Below are 17295 nucleotides of genomic sequence, written 5' to 3' on the forward strand. Positions count from 1 at the left end.
ACATCACTCAGGGAGAGTGACACGAAGACAGCGCCCAGCGACTTGGTGAGGTCCCACCTAAAGTTGGATTTGAACACCAAACAGCCATGAGGCTCTGCAAACCCATGCCGTGAGCTGGAGGAACATCACAGCTGTACCCAGCCTAGCCCAGGCTGATGGGTGCACAACATGGCCCCCAGTGGCCTGTTTGATCAGGGTACTGCAGCACTCACTTTGCACAGGAGAGACTTGGCTGTCACTGGGATACATACTAACATGCTCTGCTGATTTTGGAGCATCCAAAAAGTACCATCCAAAAACCTCCCTCTCCTAATAGTTGGGAACCTCTAGACTTCCAGGCAACAATAAAGCGCGACCAGGTTTACTTTTTGTGTGGCTGTTCTGCTGTCTGAAAGTGCACCAGGTAGGCATGAAACCAGCAATCATGCCCCTCCTCCTCCCAGTCTTCATTTTGGAAACAAAACAAAACAAAAAATCTCATTCAACTATCTTCTTGCGTGATAAGGTATCAGTCTGTCTCCCCACCACCACAAAATTCACCTTTTATGATTGCAGGTAGCAACAACTGCACACAGTGTTGCAGAAGAGAACCTACCAGGCTTCTGATGCATTAAGATTTTCTATAAGGCAGTGTTATCTCCATTAGAATTATCTCTGATGCATCCTGGGATTGGCTTTGTGTTTTCATATTAAGTAAAGAGTTCAGTCTTCGTATGATTAACTAAAACGTTAGAGCTCTTTTCCTCAAAATTTAACTGTGGCAGACAACCTGCTTATAGCTAAAATGTTGCTAGAGGCTCCTGCATGTGCGACCTCGCACTTTGAGTAATTTAATTCTGTCTTGCACTACTCTAGGCCTCAGAAACATTTAGGTCTTGCTGTATTAAAATCTCAGCTTCCACTGGATCAGTTTGGTCTCTCAGCTTCATGTCATCAGTGAAATTTCATTAGTGCTCCTACTTCCCTGTGTTAAGTTCATTAGTGTAAACACTAAGCCAAATAGGTCCCAAAAGGCTGCAAGCAGATGTTGGCAACCAGAGTATCTACTGTGGGTTTTTTGAAAGTTTATAGCCTGCTCGAGAAGAGAGGAATAAATGTGTCTGTGAAACAAGGTGCTGCTACTGAGAAGGAACCCTAGAAGCCTGCCTGATCTGCAAGGAAACAGGAGTATCATCTTCTTCACAGTCGCTGTAAGCCAGCGGAATTACCATGCATGCAAGAAAACTGTTGGTAAAAGCATGCAACAAGAAGAATCTAGGACTAGAACTAGTGCCAAATAAAAACTGTAGACAAACAGACAGTGGCTGAACATTTTCTGCAAAGCCTCCTTGTATCAAAAGAAGATTCCTATTAACATAAATGAGCTTTTAATCAGGACTTATAAGAAAAAAAAAGAAAGAAACAAAACCCCAACACCCCCCAACAACAACAAAAAACAAACAAAACAATCGAAACCCCCAAACAAAACACTAACAACAAAACTGAAAACCAACAACAAAACACAAAAAACAACAACAAAAACCAACACCAAACCAAAACAAAACCAACCCAACAAAGACGAAAAGGAAAAAGCAGCAAAAAGGTAACAGTAAAATTCAACTTCAAGCAATACCTATTAATGCACTCTTGGAAGAAAGTTTAAAATGCAGCAATTCAGTGAAAGCAAGCTAGAAGGCAAGACCAATGAAAAACACTGCAAGTGATAACAGAGGGCAAAGATATGGCAACACAAATCTTCTGAAAGGCTGAAATTAGTGCTTCAATGAAGTCAGCACAGAAAAACTCATGCAATGACACTTAAGCAATTTATTGCTTTCTGTGAATCATATTCTTAGGGGGATATGGAAGGTTTTCAGAGGAAAATAATAAAAGTAATAGGAACTGAAAGGAGGAGAAAAAAAAATATCGAAGAAGTCTTTCTAGATTAACTCAGAAGTATCTACAAAGAAGAGCAATTCAGAAGACACGAAAGCTACTGTTTAGATATTTCAGAAATTTGAAGACAGTGACATAACAAAACCCAAACCTTCCTGGTTTCCAAAAAACATGCCTCAAAAATGAAATCATCAAGCAATACACAGCAGTTTCCTAGAAGCATGTGAGAAGCCCTCATCCTCAATTACTGAGGTATTCAACAAGACTGGACAATTTTATATATATATATATACACACACACACATTTACACAGAATAGGTAATAGTGAATATATAAGAAAATTATCTGTTTGTCTACACAGTTATAAGTTTCATTCTTAAGGAATCATTAAAATAAACTTATCTGGTGAATTATTAGTGACTATTTTTCAATAGGTCTCACTCCATCTAGTTTGGAAGAGAAACACGAACTGATGCATCAAAACCCTTGGCTCAGTTCTACTTGTGTTTAGCATCTGAATCTTACCCTTAAAGTGAATTACCAGCAAACGAAAACCCCCAAAAGACTCCAAATAGCCTGGCCAGGCAGAACTCTCTAATAATGTACAATAAAGTACCACATCCAGAGTACATTTATTAATCTGTCTTCACCTTCTAGTTGCTTGACCAGCTAAGTTATGCTTTTTAATACTACAAATAGCTTCTTTCCCACAAGCTTTCTGCTTTCAGGCCTATGTCCAAGAACTCTGTAGGACCACTAACCTGAGAGACAAAGGCTTAGAAGCCTGTTTCTAATTTAAACTAGTGCTAACAGCACAGAGATGAATACAACTGAATCAGGCCATCATGCCCAGACCATTACATTTCAAGTTGCAGTGGAATTAAAGTGCAGCTGCAGGCCTGCCGTCTCTCACCCTGAGCTATGTGGCAATGCTTGCTGAACCTGCCAAGCAGACATGCATTGTCACTACTGAGCACAGGGTGCAATGCAAACCAGTCAAAAAAAAGCAGATGGGACTAAAGATTTGCACTGGTTTGAAGTGATTTTTACAGTCTTGCCTTATGATTTCTTAATAGAGCATTGGTTATTAATTTTATGTAACTTCATCACTAAATCACAGTTAAAACCTTGGTTCTGCATGTATTGGCTGACATTAAGAATCTAGGTATTAACAACAGTTACCACCTGCATTGAAATAATACAAATTTAATACTAAACTCCAGCTTTTTATTTAAAAATGGACTCATAAAGAGGAGTACTGGACACAAGCAAGCTCAATAACACTGTATTTAAGTGCTTCCTGTTTAAACGATAAAATCCTGGCTTCACCAGGAATCAGTGATTAAAACTGTCAAATACCAGTTCATTTTTTCGACAGTTTTTAATAATGTGCACTGTGCCTGAATGAGAAGAAGCAGCCCAATAATAATGAGAGAGGTTGGATCTCTGTTTGCTCTCAGGTACATGGGCACCTTCAATGAGCATCTGACCGAAAATCTGTGTGTGACAAAAAAACTAATCCAAGGTAGTTACTGAATGTTGCACTCTCAGTGGACAGGACACACTGTCAGCAGGATAAATTTTTCCACTGTGAGCTTCACGATTGCCCTGTTCTGTGAACCTAGAACTATAGCACAGTTAAACTAACAGAAGAAAAAGTACTGGAAACTAATAAAGCACAATCTAAAAAGAAACAAACTTAGGAATGTAGTGAATGTTTTTCATTAATTCTTTCACATATGGTTTCTATTGCCATCCAAAAATGTCTTAAGTGTCTTTATAATAAGTGAACAAGTGATTCATATACTGTACTGCTGTCACTGAAACCCAAACTTAAACATGGAACCTCAGTGAAAAAAAAAAAATCCTTTTATCTTAAATAACCCAGGCCTTTAACTTCTGGTTATAAAAATATGAATGCTTTATGATTAATATTTCAAGAATGTGTCTGCTGAAGTGAAAAGCAAGATAGCTTCTATAGGCAATTATAAACACCTGCTGGTAGAGAACTGAAAAGAATAACTGTAGCTAGTGTCCTTTAAAAGCTGTAGTAAGCAGCTGCTCATTTCACCCATAGCTTTATTGGATTTTCACAGAATTTTAATACCTCCTCAGTACTGGATTTTATTGTAAAAAGGTTGTCCTGGTTTGCAAAGAAAAGGGAAGAACGTTCAAAAATAAGCTGAAAAAATCTAAACTCAAAAGTCTCTTCAGCAAATGTATGGATGTTTGTCTCATACTTGCCTCATCAGCTTGGCATCAACAAAGTGTTCCTGTGTGTACAACCTCTACTTCAACATATACCTGGACGGATAAAGCTCAGGCCTAAACTTAACAGGGAGTAGGTGCAACTCAACCCAGGTATGAGTGATAAAGGCACTGAGGGAGCAAAACTGGGTACTGAGATAGAAGGTAAGCAACCAACACTGGTAACATGGATGGTGCTAAACAGAGGACACCCAAGTGACTGCCCACCCCACACTGCTGCTGCTGGAGAAGAGAATTGCCCAGGTCTTGCTGACATTCACCGGCAATACCTGCAGCATGCTCTCCAGGGGACTACGTTCTGAAGCAAACGCCTTTCAGGATGGAAGACCATCTAAGATTAATCCTCATTTTCTCCTCAAGTCTTTCACAGCTAATACATACTATCAACAGAAACCATGAGCGTGCGCAGATGGTCACAACATGGATAATATTGCAGTAGCTCCTGCTGCTAGAAAAATAAAGATTACAAGAACTAAAATGTGTGAAAGCACATTTCTAAACATTTTGTGGTACAGTACTATAGTGACAGGTTTCAAAGCAGTTTCTTCAACAGCTGGATCAAAAAAAAAAAAGTTATTCTAGGATGTTCAAAGCTACACAGAATTGTCACCTTCCACCCTGCTAAACCATGCAAACACCTAATACAACAATTTGCAATTTCACTGTGTTTCCAAACGTGTGTGTATAAAGACATTGAAGTATTTTTATGTAGATTTGCTTTGAAGCTTGACAGTCTGCACCCCAGCAGTGTCCCCAAGAGCCCCCTCACACAATTCCTAGGAAGCACAGTGATACAATGATCAGCGCAGGCGGTGTGTGCCAGGGGGACACACGGTGTTTCACACACAGCCTGGTAAAATGAGCAGCTCAGGGGAGCTGCTGTAACTTAATTAACACCCTGCTAGAGACTGCTCGCCTCTAGAGGCAAAGGCTGGCATGCCACAAAGGAGCATTAAAGCAGCTATAGCGTTTCACACCTTTGGGCTGCAGAGCTGGAACGTCTGGCACAGAGAGCGTTAGCAAAGGCTGCCCTTCATCCCACCTGCCCAAGACAACTCTGTCCAGCCACACGGGATTTACCTCCAGAGAAATCAGGTTAATTGTCTGTGTGACTCTTGGACTTTCCAGCCAGTTGGGTCAAGGTGTCAATTGGAAATTGGTTTATTTACGTGGCAACTATCCAGCAGAAAACAGGCTACACTCACCTGTCCTGAACAGGACATTGCACTAGAGGGAACTGGCCGGGTGCTGCTCAGCTTATACTGGAAAGAATGGGGGACCCTCTGCACCTACAGTAACTAACAGGTGGCTACTTCTGTGGCAGTAAACAACACAAAACCTAACACAGTCTTAAACACACACTCTAAAAGTTGTCATAAAATACACTCATTGATCCATATATAAAACAGTCTCTGAAGGCTGAATCCTGCTAATTGCAACTTCATCCATATTAAAGGCAGAATGATAGTTTGCCACTATACTTGTTTAAAATCTTAGTAAATGCATTTTCTATGACAAAGCTTTGTCTACACCTTCCATATATGTGGTGCCACTGTCATGTAACATATTTCTCTTTCATTCCAGTTGGGCTCAGAACAGTGTATGACATGACACACATGAAAGGCATCCATCCATCATTCAGTGAAAGCGCACATCAGTGCACAACAGACAGCAGGGTACACAGAGGCCACCCAATTTAGAGCTACCAGGCCAGGAGACATGGTCCATTCTTGACAGATCACATAGAATTGCAGAAGCGCATTGTAGGGAAAGAATTAGTATTGAAGGTATTTTAGCTGTACGCTTGTGAAAAGTTGTGTTTTGTAGAAAGAGTATTTTTAATATAACAGTCTTATTTAACCCTTGAAAAACTGAATTGCAGCTGGTCTGGACACTATTGATTGGTTTCTTTTTATAGTAACCATTGCTGCACATATGTACCGTTCCATAGCTGGTGTCAAGCAACCTGACATAAACACATTTCTTCTTTGTTCCCAATGCTTATGCACCCTCTTTCATTCCTATTGTCTTTGAAGGATGCTTTTGGTAAGAATCAGTTTAGAATATTTTAAAATCTGTAATTTCTCCATGAATTAGAAAAAGATAAAGCAATTAGATCCAAGTTGATTTTGTTTTCATTACATAATTAATATAATAACTTCTAAAGTTTTTACAGTGTTGTTTTTTTTTTTCTTCTTTTTGAAAGAAAATCCAGAGAAGATCAAAAGTAATCAAACTGTGTACAACGTAATCTTGCTTACAGTGCAGATCTTGGAGACTACAGATTTGTTAATTAGCAGCAAAAAAAGCATGAGACAGAACCTCTGTACATAGAAATATGCTGAGTACAGCATGCACTTGGGTTACATGCTTTAGTTTTGAAACTGCATGCTTCAGTACAGTTTGCAGGACATCAAAGCAGAGTAGTTTTGGGACACAAGAAGTGGATTTCTTTTGCTGTCACATCCCACCACATTCAGATAGATGGCTCCTTCTCCCATCTGAACAAGCCAGCAGCAGCAGGTAGCCACAGAATGCAAGAGTCATCGGTGCAAAGACATACACTTTATAACAGACTCATTTTTCATTTCAGCAAACTATATTAAAACCTTCAGTCTCTGTTCCTGTCTACTCAGCGCGTATGTTGTAATATTGGCAAGACAGAAAGCTGAGATAAAACAAATCTTTTAGTTGGCAGTTCTTAATATTCAGATATCTTAGGCAACAATGTAAGACTTCTAGAACCTTATTTGAGCACACATTCCTCTCTGACGAAATTATGCATGTAGTAATTCATATCAGACTAACCCCAAACAATCTGCCCGTAGACTGCAATGTGCATGTGCATATTTATTCCCATAATAAGGAAGTTGAAATATTTATTTAAATGCTTGAAGTTTTTAAGAGATTATGCACTGATGCTCTTTGATGGTGAAAAGCCAAATAAAAGATTTGTGAGAGCGATAAAGTAGAAAGCAACCAAAGGGCATAGCTTAATTCTTACCTTGGCTGTTTTTTTCACGAGTTGACATTTTTGCTGGTTATGGGACAGAAATAAAATATCTTAAAACTATTTCTAAAGTCTCACTCACACCTGCTTGGATGAAGACTGGCACACAGGTCAAAACTTCAGATTTTTGTTTTCATAACCTCTATTTATGCACATACACTCAGAGAAAATAATTTTTAAAGGTTTTTCGTTTCACAAAAGTCAAATGAATCCTCTCGCCACCCACCAAAGTTTTCTGTCCTTCCTAAAGATCCAATCTGATGAGGCATTCCTACATAATTTCAAAGATCCTTATACAGGTCTTGAGTGACATTTGGCCAGATGAACTCTTGGAGTAATTATTAACGCTACTTTAACTCTATATGTCTGTTTCATAAGCGTACATCCCAATGTATTTATTTACAGGAAATAGTACTCAGTCAAGGGCAAATCTTTTAAACTTCATCCAATATTTAAAAATAAATGTTTTATTTACCTTGGCTGATGATGACATCTTTGTGCCTGGGGAAAAATCCAAAATAATATCGTTAATAATATGTGAAAGGCTTCTCAACCAATGCCATCTAGTTCTTACACATTATTGAATTTGGCAATCTCACCAGATTCTGTGTATTGCGTAAGTACAGCATAGGATGCTAAAGAACTAGTCTTGGTCATTGTAGCGCACTTTTACCCATACAGTAATTTATGTAGTTCACTGTATCTTTCAAATAACTTAAAGTCTCTGGCCCTATGGCAAGGGTTCCTAAGAATTATTGTGATAATAACAAAACATAAAAAGCTTTTAAAGTTAAATTATGGAGGGTATATTCCTCACGCATGGAATATTCCATTTTGAGAGAGCAAATCTCTAATAACTAAATGTTTTAAGCTGACAAACACCCTCAGGCCTGCCTGCAAAGCGTTTAACACCTGTCAAAATAAGCTGTCAGCACACAACACAGCAAATTTTTCTAGGAATTAACCCTGTTGGATACATGGTTTAAATGTAATCAAGTTGCAGTTCCATTTAAACTGGATCTATGCAGCATTACTGGATGTAGAACACAAAGTCTTCAAAGGAGTGCAGCAAAACCAGGAATGAATACTCACAAAAAAACCTCAGTCCTTTTTTCTAAAAATGGAAGAAATACTAATTTCCAGCATCAGTGCTACTTCTTACCAGAATAACACTCCTTGACGGGAGAACGTATTGCATAAAAGAAAAAAACCCTTGAATTCATTTGAAATTCAGCAGGAAGGTATGAGTGGCATCCAGTATTTTTAGCTGGATGGAGGTCAAATTTTTGCAACAGTGACAAAGGGTCAAGCATATGCATGAGGAAAGTCATCTCTGGCTGTTGGCAGAATCACCCTTTTCCACACTGTCAAATGAAAAATTAAAATTGGATTCCCAGTCCTGCCCGCAAAACACTGAATGATGGGCTGCTGTGGGAACCCTCTCACTTCTTACGGCTTTATCAGGCTGATTTACAGCTCAGTGTTGGCTTAAAGACTGAGCTTACTAAACAAAGTTCATCTCCTGGGCTGGTAGCGCAAAGCATATGTAGAATATTTCTGTCCTGGGGCCCACATTAGGGTCTGAATTCTATTCCCTTGCACAAGACTCCAGTAACTTCAGGTAGATTAGGCCAGAGTTTCTTCCTTGGGAACGATAAATGCAATATAACAATATGCCTTTGCACAAAACCAAACAGTTCTTTTAGAAATTGTGCATAGAAGATGGAAGTAAGAAATTAGTAGTAATGTATGCGCTTGAACGCAAATACTGCTTTTATTATAATTATCATAATAATTAATCCTAACCTTTCCCTGTCCACTCTTAGATACCTGATTAGAGACTGTAAAAGAGCAGCATTTAAAGTCTTTCAGAAAATAAGTGGAATCATGGGAAAATGAAACACAATACCTCTATTTTGACCATGCCTGAACCAGTATATACATAATGTCAATAAAAGTAATATTAACTTTCCATTATTAGTAAATTTGAAGTATATACCACATTGTGAAAAATATTTTAGTAGCATAACAAAAACCAAGAAAAAGAAACTTGATATGTAGAAATCAAGACTGAGGGTTTTTTCATTCCAAAATATTATCTAGCAGTACCCTGCCATAATCTAAATTGTCAAAGGGCTTCTATATTCCAACACTGAAAACCAACTATAAAAGGAAAATAAATACTTGCAAAATATGTAACCCGTAATTCCTCACACACAGCACTTCACAGCTCTGCAGAACTCTTCAGGCTAAGCATAAAGCTTTTAGTAAACATGCTGATATCCACACCCAAGGTTAATTTAAGATGTTTTTGTTCTTCCCATTCCTAGGAAAGAAGGAATGCACTTGCACTGCTCTTGACTCTAAGTATGTATTTGATAGTCTTACATGCAAACAAAGAAGAGCACTATAGACACGATCATGAAAGGACTGGAAGTTACTCTGAAAAGTCTGAAGAGCTTTATTTGTCATAGTGGGAGTTTTCCAGGTGGTTCTGCCTTGTAACAGTGAATGGCTATTTGAATGAAGATTAATGAGCAGATGTATGAAATCTGCAGACAACATCAAGCTGGAAGAAGCTGCCAGCACGCTGGGGAGACCTTGGCAAACAGGAGAGGGCTCAGTCAAAAAGACAACATAACAATTTCAACAAATTCAGCAAAATTTCAACAAAGTCAAACCCAGAAACTAAGCGTGCAAACGTGAAGGGGCAAGTCCTATCGGCAAAGAACACTGAGGACACAAAGTGTCACAACAGGGGTCAGCGACGTGGAGCTACAGCAAAAATCAAACTCTTGTGCCTGTGCTGACAGTAGGAGAAGTTTACTACTCTGGGCTCTTAATCCCCAATGAGGCCTCCACTGGAGACCAAAAACTAAGATGACCTGCTGCTCAAGAGCACAAAAAACCCCTGATGGGCTACAGCACATCACCTTCTGAAAGTGACACTGAAAAGATCACCATCTATTGTCTCAAACCTTCAATGAGGAACCTGTTAAACAGCTAATTTGAGAGACCCACCTGAAACACTAACAGTATATACTTACTATTACAGTCTACTTTAGAAACACACATACTATGTCATAACCAGTAAATGAACTTCAAGGAAATACACTTATATTTTCAAATCTGTTTTAATTAGGAAAAAAACTAGTTTGAAGCTTCACAACAGTGGCACTAAGCCATAACTCTTAACTCACAGTGCATAATTTCGCTAACCCAAATGGGCAATATTAAAATGTATTTACACTCAAATCCTCCATTCACATTTTATAATAATTTTAAGATTTCACAGGCACCTTTTCAGGTTAGGCAAGTAACTACTCCTGGTAAAAACAAAGATGCAAATGGTTGTAGCATATAAATAAATAAGTTCAGTAAAATTATGCATTTTCATATTTTGACTTGAATAAAGTTCACTTGCTTTTATGTACCAAAGTGATACATACTTGTCTGCATTCTTCACCACTTTTGATATTAATTTAGATGTTGATGCTACTCTCAGCAGCTTGTTACGACTGTCATCTGAACTCTCCCAAGCACCGTGAGGTTTTTCAGCAGTTTTCTTTATGCTAGAAGAAACAAAAACATATTTTAAAATGACAAGATCATAAGATAACAATAACTGGAACTGGTATGCAACTGACAGATCAAGCAGCAGGAGACAAAAGCAGAGCTAGGTCTTCCTTCAAGCTGAAGCACAAAACAGGAAAAAAAGATTAGTCAAAAAGTTCTAACTGGATGAATGAAAACAATTGAGCAAGACAGTTGCCAAAAGTTTTATCCATTCCTTTCCATTTCCAAATGCTCTTACATAAAGCCTTGAACAAAATAACGCTATACTTCATTACTATATTGCTAATAATTACAAAAGTGGAAAAAAGGAGGCTACAGTATATTAGCCTTAAAGAATAAATTATTTTTTAAAATAACTTAAGAAGGTAACAAAGAAGAATTTTTTTTCCCCTTGATTAACTGTTCACCAGCTTTAGCATGCTGACTTCTGAGGCAGAACAATTCTATCAGATTATAGTTTCATATGGGTGTTCTGCAGATAGCACATTCTAAACCACATTACTGCCTTCAGTCTTTTTGAAAGAAATGTCTGCAAGCTTCTTGCATGAGTAAGGTAAGCTGGGTTTTGGCCCAATACTGCAGATGATTAAATCCATGAATTCTGATACAATTTTTCAGCAATCTCATTGTAGCAAATTTGCACTAACAAGAACCTGCAAGTTTTGCAGTCACTAGTTCATTAATTTCACATACACCTTAATCACGGAAAACGTGCTCAGAAGTGACCTAGCCCAAATTATTCTTCAACCAGCTGATTTAGAGGCTGTGTATGTCCTGCTAACAGTATCACACTTCATCCCGTCAGAAATGCTTTTTGCAGGAATAAGTCCTGAACTGCAACCTTAGAAATGGCAAGCTGCTTCCCCAGCACCTCAAGAGGATGAAAAGTCCTGAGACAAACACGTTAATCAAATCAAGTTAAATCATTAGGAGACTAAAAAAAAAGGTGTTTATTGTTTTCCCCACACTGCAAAAGATTAGTAAGCAAGACTTCAGACAAACATCTTTACAGTGAGATACCAGGCAGAACAATAGGCCACAAGTTCAGCTTCAGACAAACTTAAGAGTTTGTGCAAGACATGGAGACAGAGCCTTTATGGAGTGTTATAACATGCACCAGTCAAGTGAAAGTTTAAATATTTATTAGAGCTGTGAATTTGAGCAATGCAAGACAACATAATCTTGTGAACTATAGTACATTTCAGAATAATAAATTTCATTTTTTAAGAGTTTGTTTCAGTCTCCTAAATGCCAAACAGTAAAAGAAAATTTCACACCTTCTAAAACATTAAGGTGCCAATGAACCAAAAAAGGAAAAAAGAAACCACATAGTGTGATCCACATCATTTTGAAACTCATAAAAAAAAAAAAAAAGAAAAATCACCCAAATCTTAAAATTAATTTCCTTAACTTTAAAAAGCCATTAAAAAACAACCCAGGAGTACCATTTTTTCTGTGTCTAATTCCTACTAAAATGAGTGGGAACTTAAATGTAATCCTAAATAAATTTTACTCAAGTCAAGCAGTTCTATGATTTGGGTGTAAAACCAGAAGTCCACAGATGTAAAGAATCAGAATAAAAGTGAACCACCCCGCAATCTAGCAGGAATTAAAAAGGGGAAGGGCTGGGGAAAAAAAAAAAAAACCAAACTGCAGTCATTGCAGTCATTTTAAAGAATAATTTGTGAAGAAATACTCCTGAAGGAAGACTTGCAATGATACTAGTGTTCAACAAATACTGTTACAAGATATAGTCAATGGTCCTGTGCAAAATACACTCCACAATTCAGCTACGCCACACAAAACCTATGAAGTGTATTTTGAGAAGGATCAAAGTCATCATTAAATATTTTAGAATAATGACTGATTAGAGGTAATCCATCACATTAGGATTTCAATCACAGAGAAGAAAAAAAAAAAAAAAAAAAAACAACTTTGTAATCTTAAAAATTTACTCAAAGAAAAATTGCATTTTTACTTATGTGCTTTGTTACAATGTCCGTCAAATGCTCTAGCACAAAAAATACAAAACACTTATTAACTTGATCATGAGACTGGAACTATTTCACATGACTTGTTGTCAAATATGAGCTCAGTATCATTACAATCAGTTTCTAATTCTGTACTGTGGTACTGTGAAAACCTTTTAGCTGGAGCAGAACTCTTGCTTTCTTGAGTTTGCCTGTGTGTTTGGAGAGTCTGTGAGGAGGGCTGGGGAGAAGGTGATGCTTGAGTTTGTGGACTTTGATCATTAGAATGAGATTCCTCTTTTTTTTCTTTCTGTCCTGGAGGTTTTTCCTTCTTTTTTTCTGTACTGCTGTAAAATAAAGTACAACATAGGGAGGAAAAAAAGAAAGAGAACAAGCAAATAAATTAAAAAGGTGGGAGAAAATGCCCTCTGTGAAAAGATGGGAGAAGCATGTAACAACTTACTACATATAACCACTGAAAGAACACTTATTATTTACTCACTCTCTACAGGTTAGCAGTTTCCTAAAAGATCTGTTCACAAGCTCCGAAAATAAAAATAGGTGAGAGAGACACGAAGGATTATTTACTTATTTTTCCTGCATAGTTTACTAAGATTACTCTGATTTTAAAATGAATACATCTTTGATTAGAGTATGTCCTTCATTAGTGGGTGCTTCTACAGTATCCAAGGCTGACACAAGTTGATGCACCACAAGTTAGCTGTCCTTCAAAAAATCATCTCAGATTAGCTGAAGCCTGCCATGAAACTATACCACTCTCTCTATTTCTGGACATGTGTGGTACCTCTTATATTTGCAGTCTCACCAAGAGAGTGAAATGTTGGTGCTGGTCCCTTGGCTCTCTCTGGCTGCACCGGAGTTCAAAGGAAACCACCCCTGGAAACTCAACACTGCTTTGATCTTTAGTTGACTGACATCAGTTTGTCTTGCCACTTCTTTAAAGCCTTCAGTAAATGACAGCTAAGAATACATCCTTATTTTCATAGTGCTGTATTTATTAGGCTAACATTTGAAACAGCTTTAAATACATGTCATTAACAACTTTAAATTCACTAAGAACCTAACCAAAGGTCCACTAAGTAAACAAGAAGATTAATTTAAAGGGTCTTTACAAAACAGCATGCTTTGCGATATACTGAATCACATAAATAATAGCAGGACCTAAAGAGAAGATTATTCTGTAGTGCATGGTCTATTTCTTTTTTAATATTAAAAAAAAATAAAAATCTTGCAATAGAAATTTCTCAGTGAACAAACAAAGCAAGATCCAAACACTGGCTAGAAAGGGAAAAGAAACATTTTTCTCTTAGGTTCAAAGAAACCTGCAATAAAAAAACAAATAGGATCTTTCCAAAGAAGAGAATCCAGATTTCTATTTCCTTAGACCAATTTCCCCCCTTGAACCTTCGTGTAATCTTAATTACTTGTGTTGCCATTTACCTTCCCCCACAAAACAAAAAACAGTAAGACAAATGGGCTCTCAATATAACATTCCTAGGACCCTCTTATTTTTTCATTTGTTATTTCAGTTAAAAGTATGTAAGCTGCCACTGAAATATTTATAAGAATCACTCAGGATTTCTTCTGTAAACTAGTTAAAAATGTCAATATAAACAATCAAACATACATTTTCTTTTCAGAAAAACAGATGAAAACGAAACAGAAAGAGCTTTCACATTTCTTGAGTGTATGTATGTGATCATAAAGAACAAAGCTTGAAGAACCTTGGAGTTTTGCTTAATAATTTATATCCAGAAGTCCTTAATTAACTAGAACCATTTAAAAAAATATTTTTTAATCAGAAGACTTAGCTTGCATTGGTGGATGCAAACACATACTACGAAATCTTAGTTTTTTCATAGTCTGTGGCAAGAAATGCAGTATGGTGAAATGAACTCTTGGAACCTCTTGTCACTGAAAGAACCAAGAGCTTCTCTATTCGTCCTCTGACAGGTACACTCATTGACCTTTGCATTCATTCTCCCATAAACTCAGGATTTCTCAGAATGAAGTCCATCTATGAGGAGAGACTTTTTTTTTTTTTTTTTTTTAATTCTTTCTGGAAGACATGCTTCCAATTTTCCCTTTACCCCTACTTGAGGATTTCAAAAATACAGTATCGTAGTAAAAGAGATGAGGGAAGCAGAACAAGAGAGAATACACAAATGAAATTACTTCTGTAACTCCAGCTTGGTCCTACTTGGTGAGAACAGTGGCTCACCTGGCATCATGTTCTGTCTCCAACAGCAGCGTAACAGTGGGGTCATTACTTGTGGTCCCTTTCACCACACTTTTTGGAACATCCTGTTTACAATGACACCAGCAATGCTGCAAGTCACCTCTGGGCTCCTCCAGCAGGCTCGGGTGAGTGCCAGTTGCTGACAGCATCATATCATCTAACCCACAAACTTGGTCTCGTATTTTTTATGTTCATCTGATCCATTCCCTAGAATTTCCACAGATTCAGTGTAGGAACCTCTTCAGTATCTTCACCAAGCTTGTCAGCTGTGGACTCTTTCACACCTTTGCCATTAGGTTCACTCCTTAACTTCTCTGTTGGGCCACAAGAATCACAGGACCACTCGGGTTTCTGTGTTGCAGGACAGGGTATGCCTTGTGTTCCAGCACAGTGCTTCTATCCACCACCAGGTTGTAAGTGCGCTTCTTTTATTGACTGCCATTTTAATTTGAAACTAAATTATGTAGGTATGTGCCAGTCTTGGTATTGAATATATTTGTGCTGAATTTGTTTTGCTCACTTCTGCTAAAATCTTCAGCTTAATTGTATTATAACTGGCTGTTACAGAGTGGCTCTCCCAATAATACCTCTTCAACTAGGACTTTTGCAACATCTGAAACTAAATCAAAACCAGCACCTTTTCATGTGGGTTTCTAAAGACCGGTTGTTCTGGGAAGCAGTCCCTTAATGCATCCAAAACTTCTTTCCAAATCCCAACTCAATGAGGCATTTCTTCAGTCTACATATGAGTAGTGGAGAGCTATTACTATCTGTCCTAATTTTGCAGATTCTCTAATTTCCCTTGGCACAACGTTTCATCCACAACACATTGGCAGCTACTGCAGAGGGTGGTCATTCTGAAACATGAAGGCTGTTCTTACCAGAAGCTGTTTTCAGAAGAATGTTAAGTCCTAAGGAAAACGATCCAGCAAGTCTATGTGACAGACATCTGAAGTACGAAGTACAAACCTGTTTCCAATTTTAGTAATAATACAAGGTATGCAGTACATTTTTTTATTCTACAGTGTTTTGACACCTCTCACAAGCCAGTTCCAGATTACAGTGCTGAAATTTTCACATGTAGATTACTTCATCTCTGCCTAAGGGACATAATCTATCTGTTGTTCCTGGTACCTTCCTGGGCTCTGGTTTTAGTGACAGCTGATATTTTAGCATACCTTTGTTGAAATGAGACATGCTACTGCTGGGTAGCTACTGAGCCATCAAACCATCTCTATGATCTCAGTATTCAAGTTGGTAAAACAAGGATTAAACAGTCCAGGAAACAAAACAGAAGAAATTCTCAGAAATGGCAAGTCTCCAGGGGCCAGAGCCCCGGAAATGTACAATATTAAGACTGTACAAAATACAGACACTGAACTTGAACAACAATAACAGTTTGTACACAAGTAGACTTCCTGTTATTTGTGACTTGATGTACAGCTACATGTACTTAGAACATGAAAAGCTATAGTCAGGCTATGGAGGCTGTTTGCTAACTGAAGTGTAATTTTGCATCAACAGGTGACCATGTCCACCTGCTGCACCAGTTCAACCTCCAGCCTGAAGAAAAGCCTTGACAATTTGGGGTGAACTATCCCATTACCAGCTGATATTCTCCTGCAGCCTCCCTCCTTGTCATACTCACAGAATGTTAGAAATAGACACATTTAGCCTAACTTTAAGGAAATGGGACTTCTACTGACATTGACTCATTTGGTGCTGGATAGTTTTGCTGTTATTAAAAACCCCAACTGCAAGCCTGATACTGGACATTTTCTTTCACATTTCTTGAGCTGGTAATTTTATGAAGGGGAGTCCCGTATCTTCAGATGTGTTGGAAGAACCAAACCCTCCCCTGGACGGTTATTTGAGGGTCCACGGAGAGCCACGCTCAGCATATTCAAGGCTTTCCTCATCTGACCTATCCAGGTCTCCTTTTAAAGACCTTAACTTAGATGAAAGGGATGCCGGCCACTCCACTCTGCTCTTCTTCTGTAGTCAAGTGTTGAGCAGTCAATGAATCAAGAAGGCGATTCAGGGCAAACACAAGCCAAACATCACAGGAACTGGACTGGCTCTCATCAAAGTGCCAAGAGCCACAAGGTTAAGATTAATGGAAGAGTACTAACTAAGAAATACCTTCCTGCAGGCATGCCTTTTGTCCTGGTGCCTGTCACATTAGCAGATATGAGACACAGAGTGATCACTATCTGATTTATTGCTAAAAAGCAAACATAAGGATTCAATAAAAAGATATGCAATGCTACACAATGGAGAAGAGTGAAAAGCAGGGCACAACCCTTGCTTTCCAAATTCCAAAGGGCATTAAAGTT

At 38.1% G+C, this 17295-nt stretch overlaps 1 protein-coding gene across 1 annotated transcript in view; it reads right to left on the minus strand.

Moving 5' to 3' along the window:
* The window catches only part of EML4 (EMAP like 4), a gene marked incomplete at both ends in the record, with an annotated part of 92232 nt that overhangs the window by 40837 nt on the left and 34100 nt on the right, over positions 1–17295 (minus strand). The window contains 4 exons of the mRNA XM_080342630.1: positions 7148–7180; positions 7629–7654; positions 10603–10725; positions 12873–13046. Coding sequence (XP_080198756.1) covers positions 7148–7180; positions 7629–7654; positions 10603–10725; positions 12873–13046 — 356 coding nt within the window. The remainder of the gene's footprint in view (positions 1–7147; positions 7181–7628; positions 7655–10602; positions 10726–12872; positions 13047–17295) is intronic.

This window comes from Nesoenas mayeri, assembly GCF_963082525.1.
Source record: "Nesoenas mayeri genome assembly, chromosome: 3".
Taxonomy (NCBI): Eukaryota; Metazoa; Chordata; class Aves; order Columbiformes; family Columbidae; genus Nesoenas; species Nesoenas mayeri.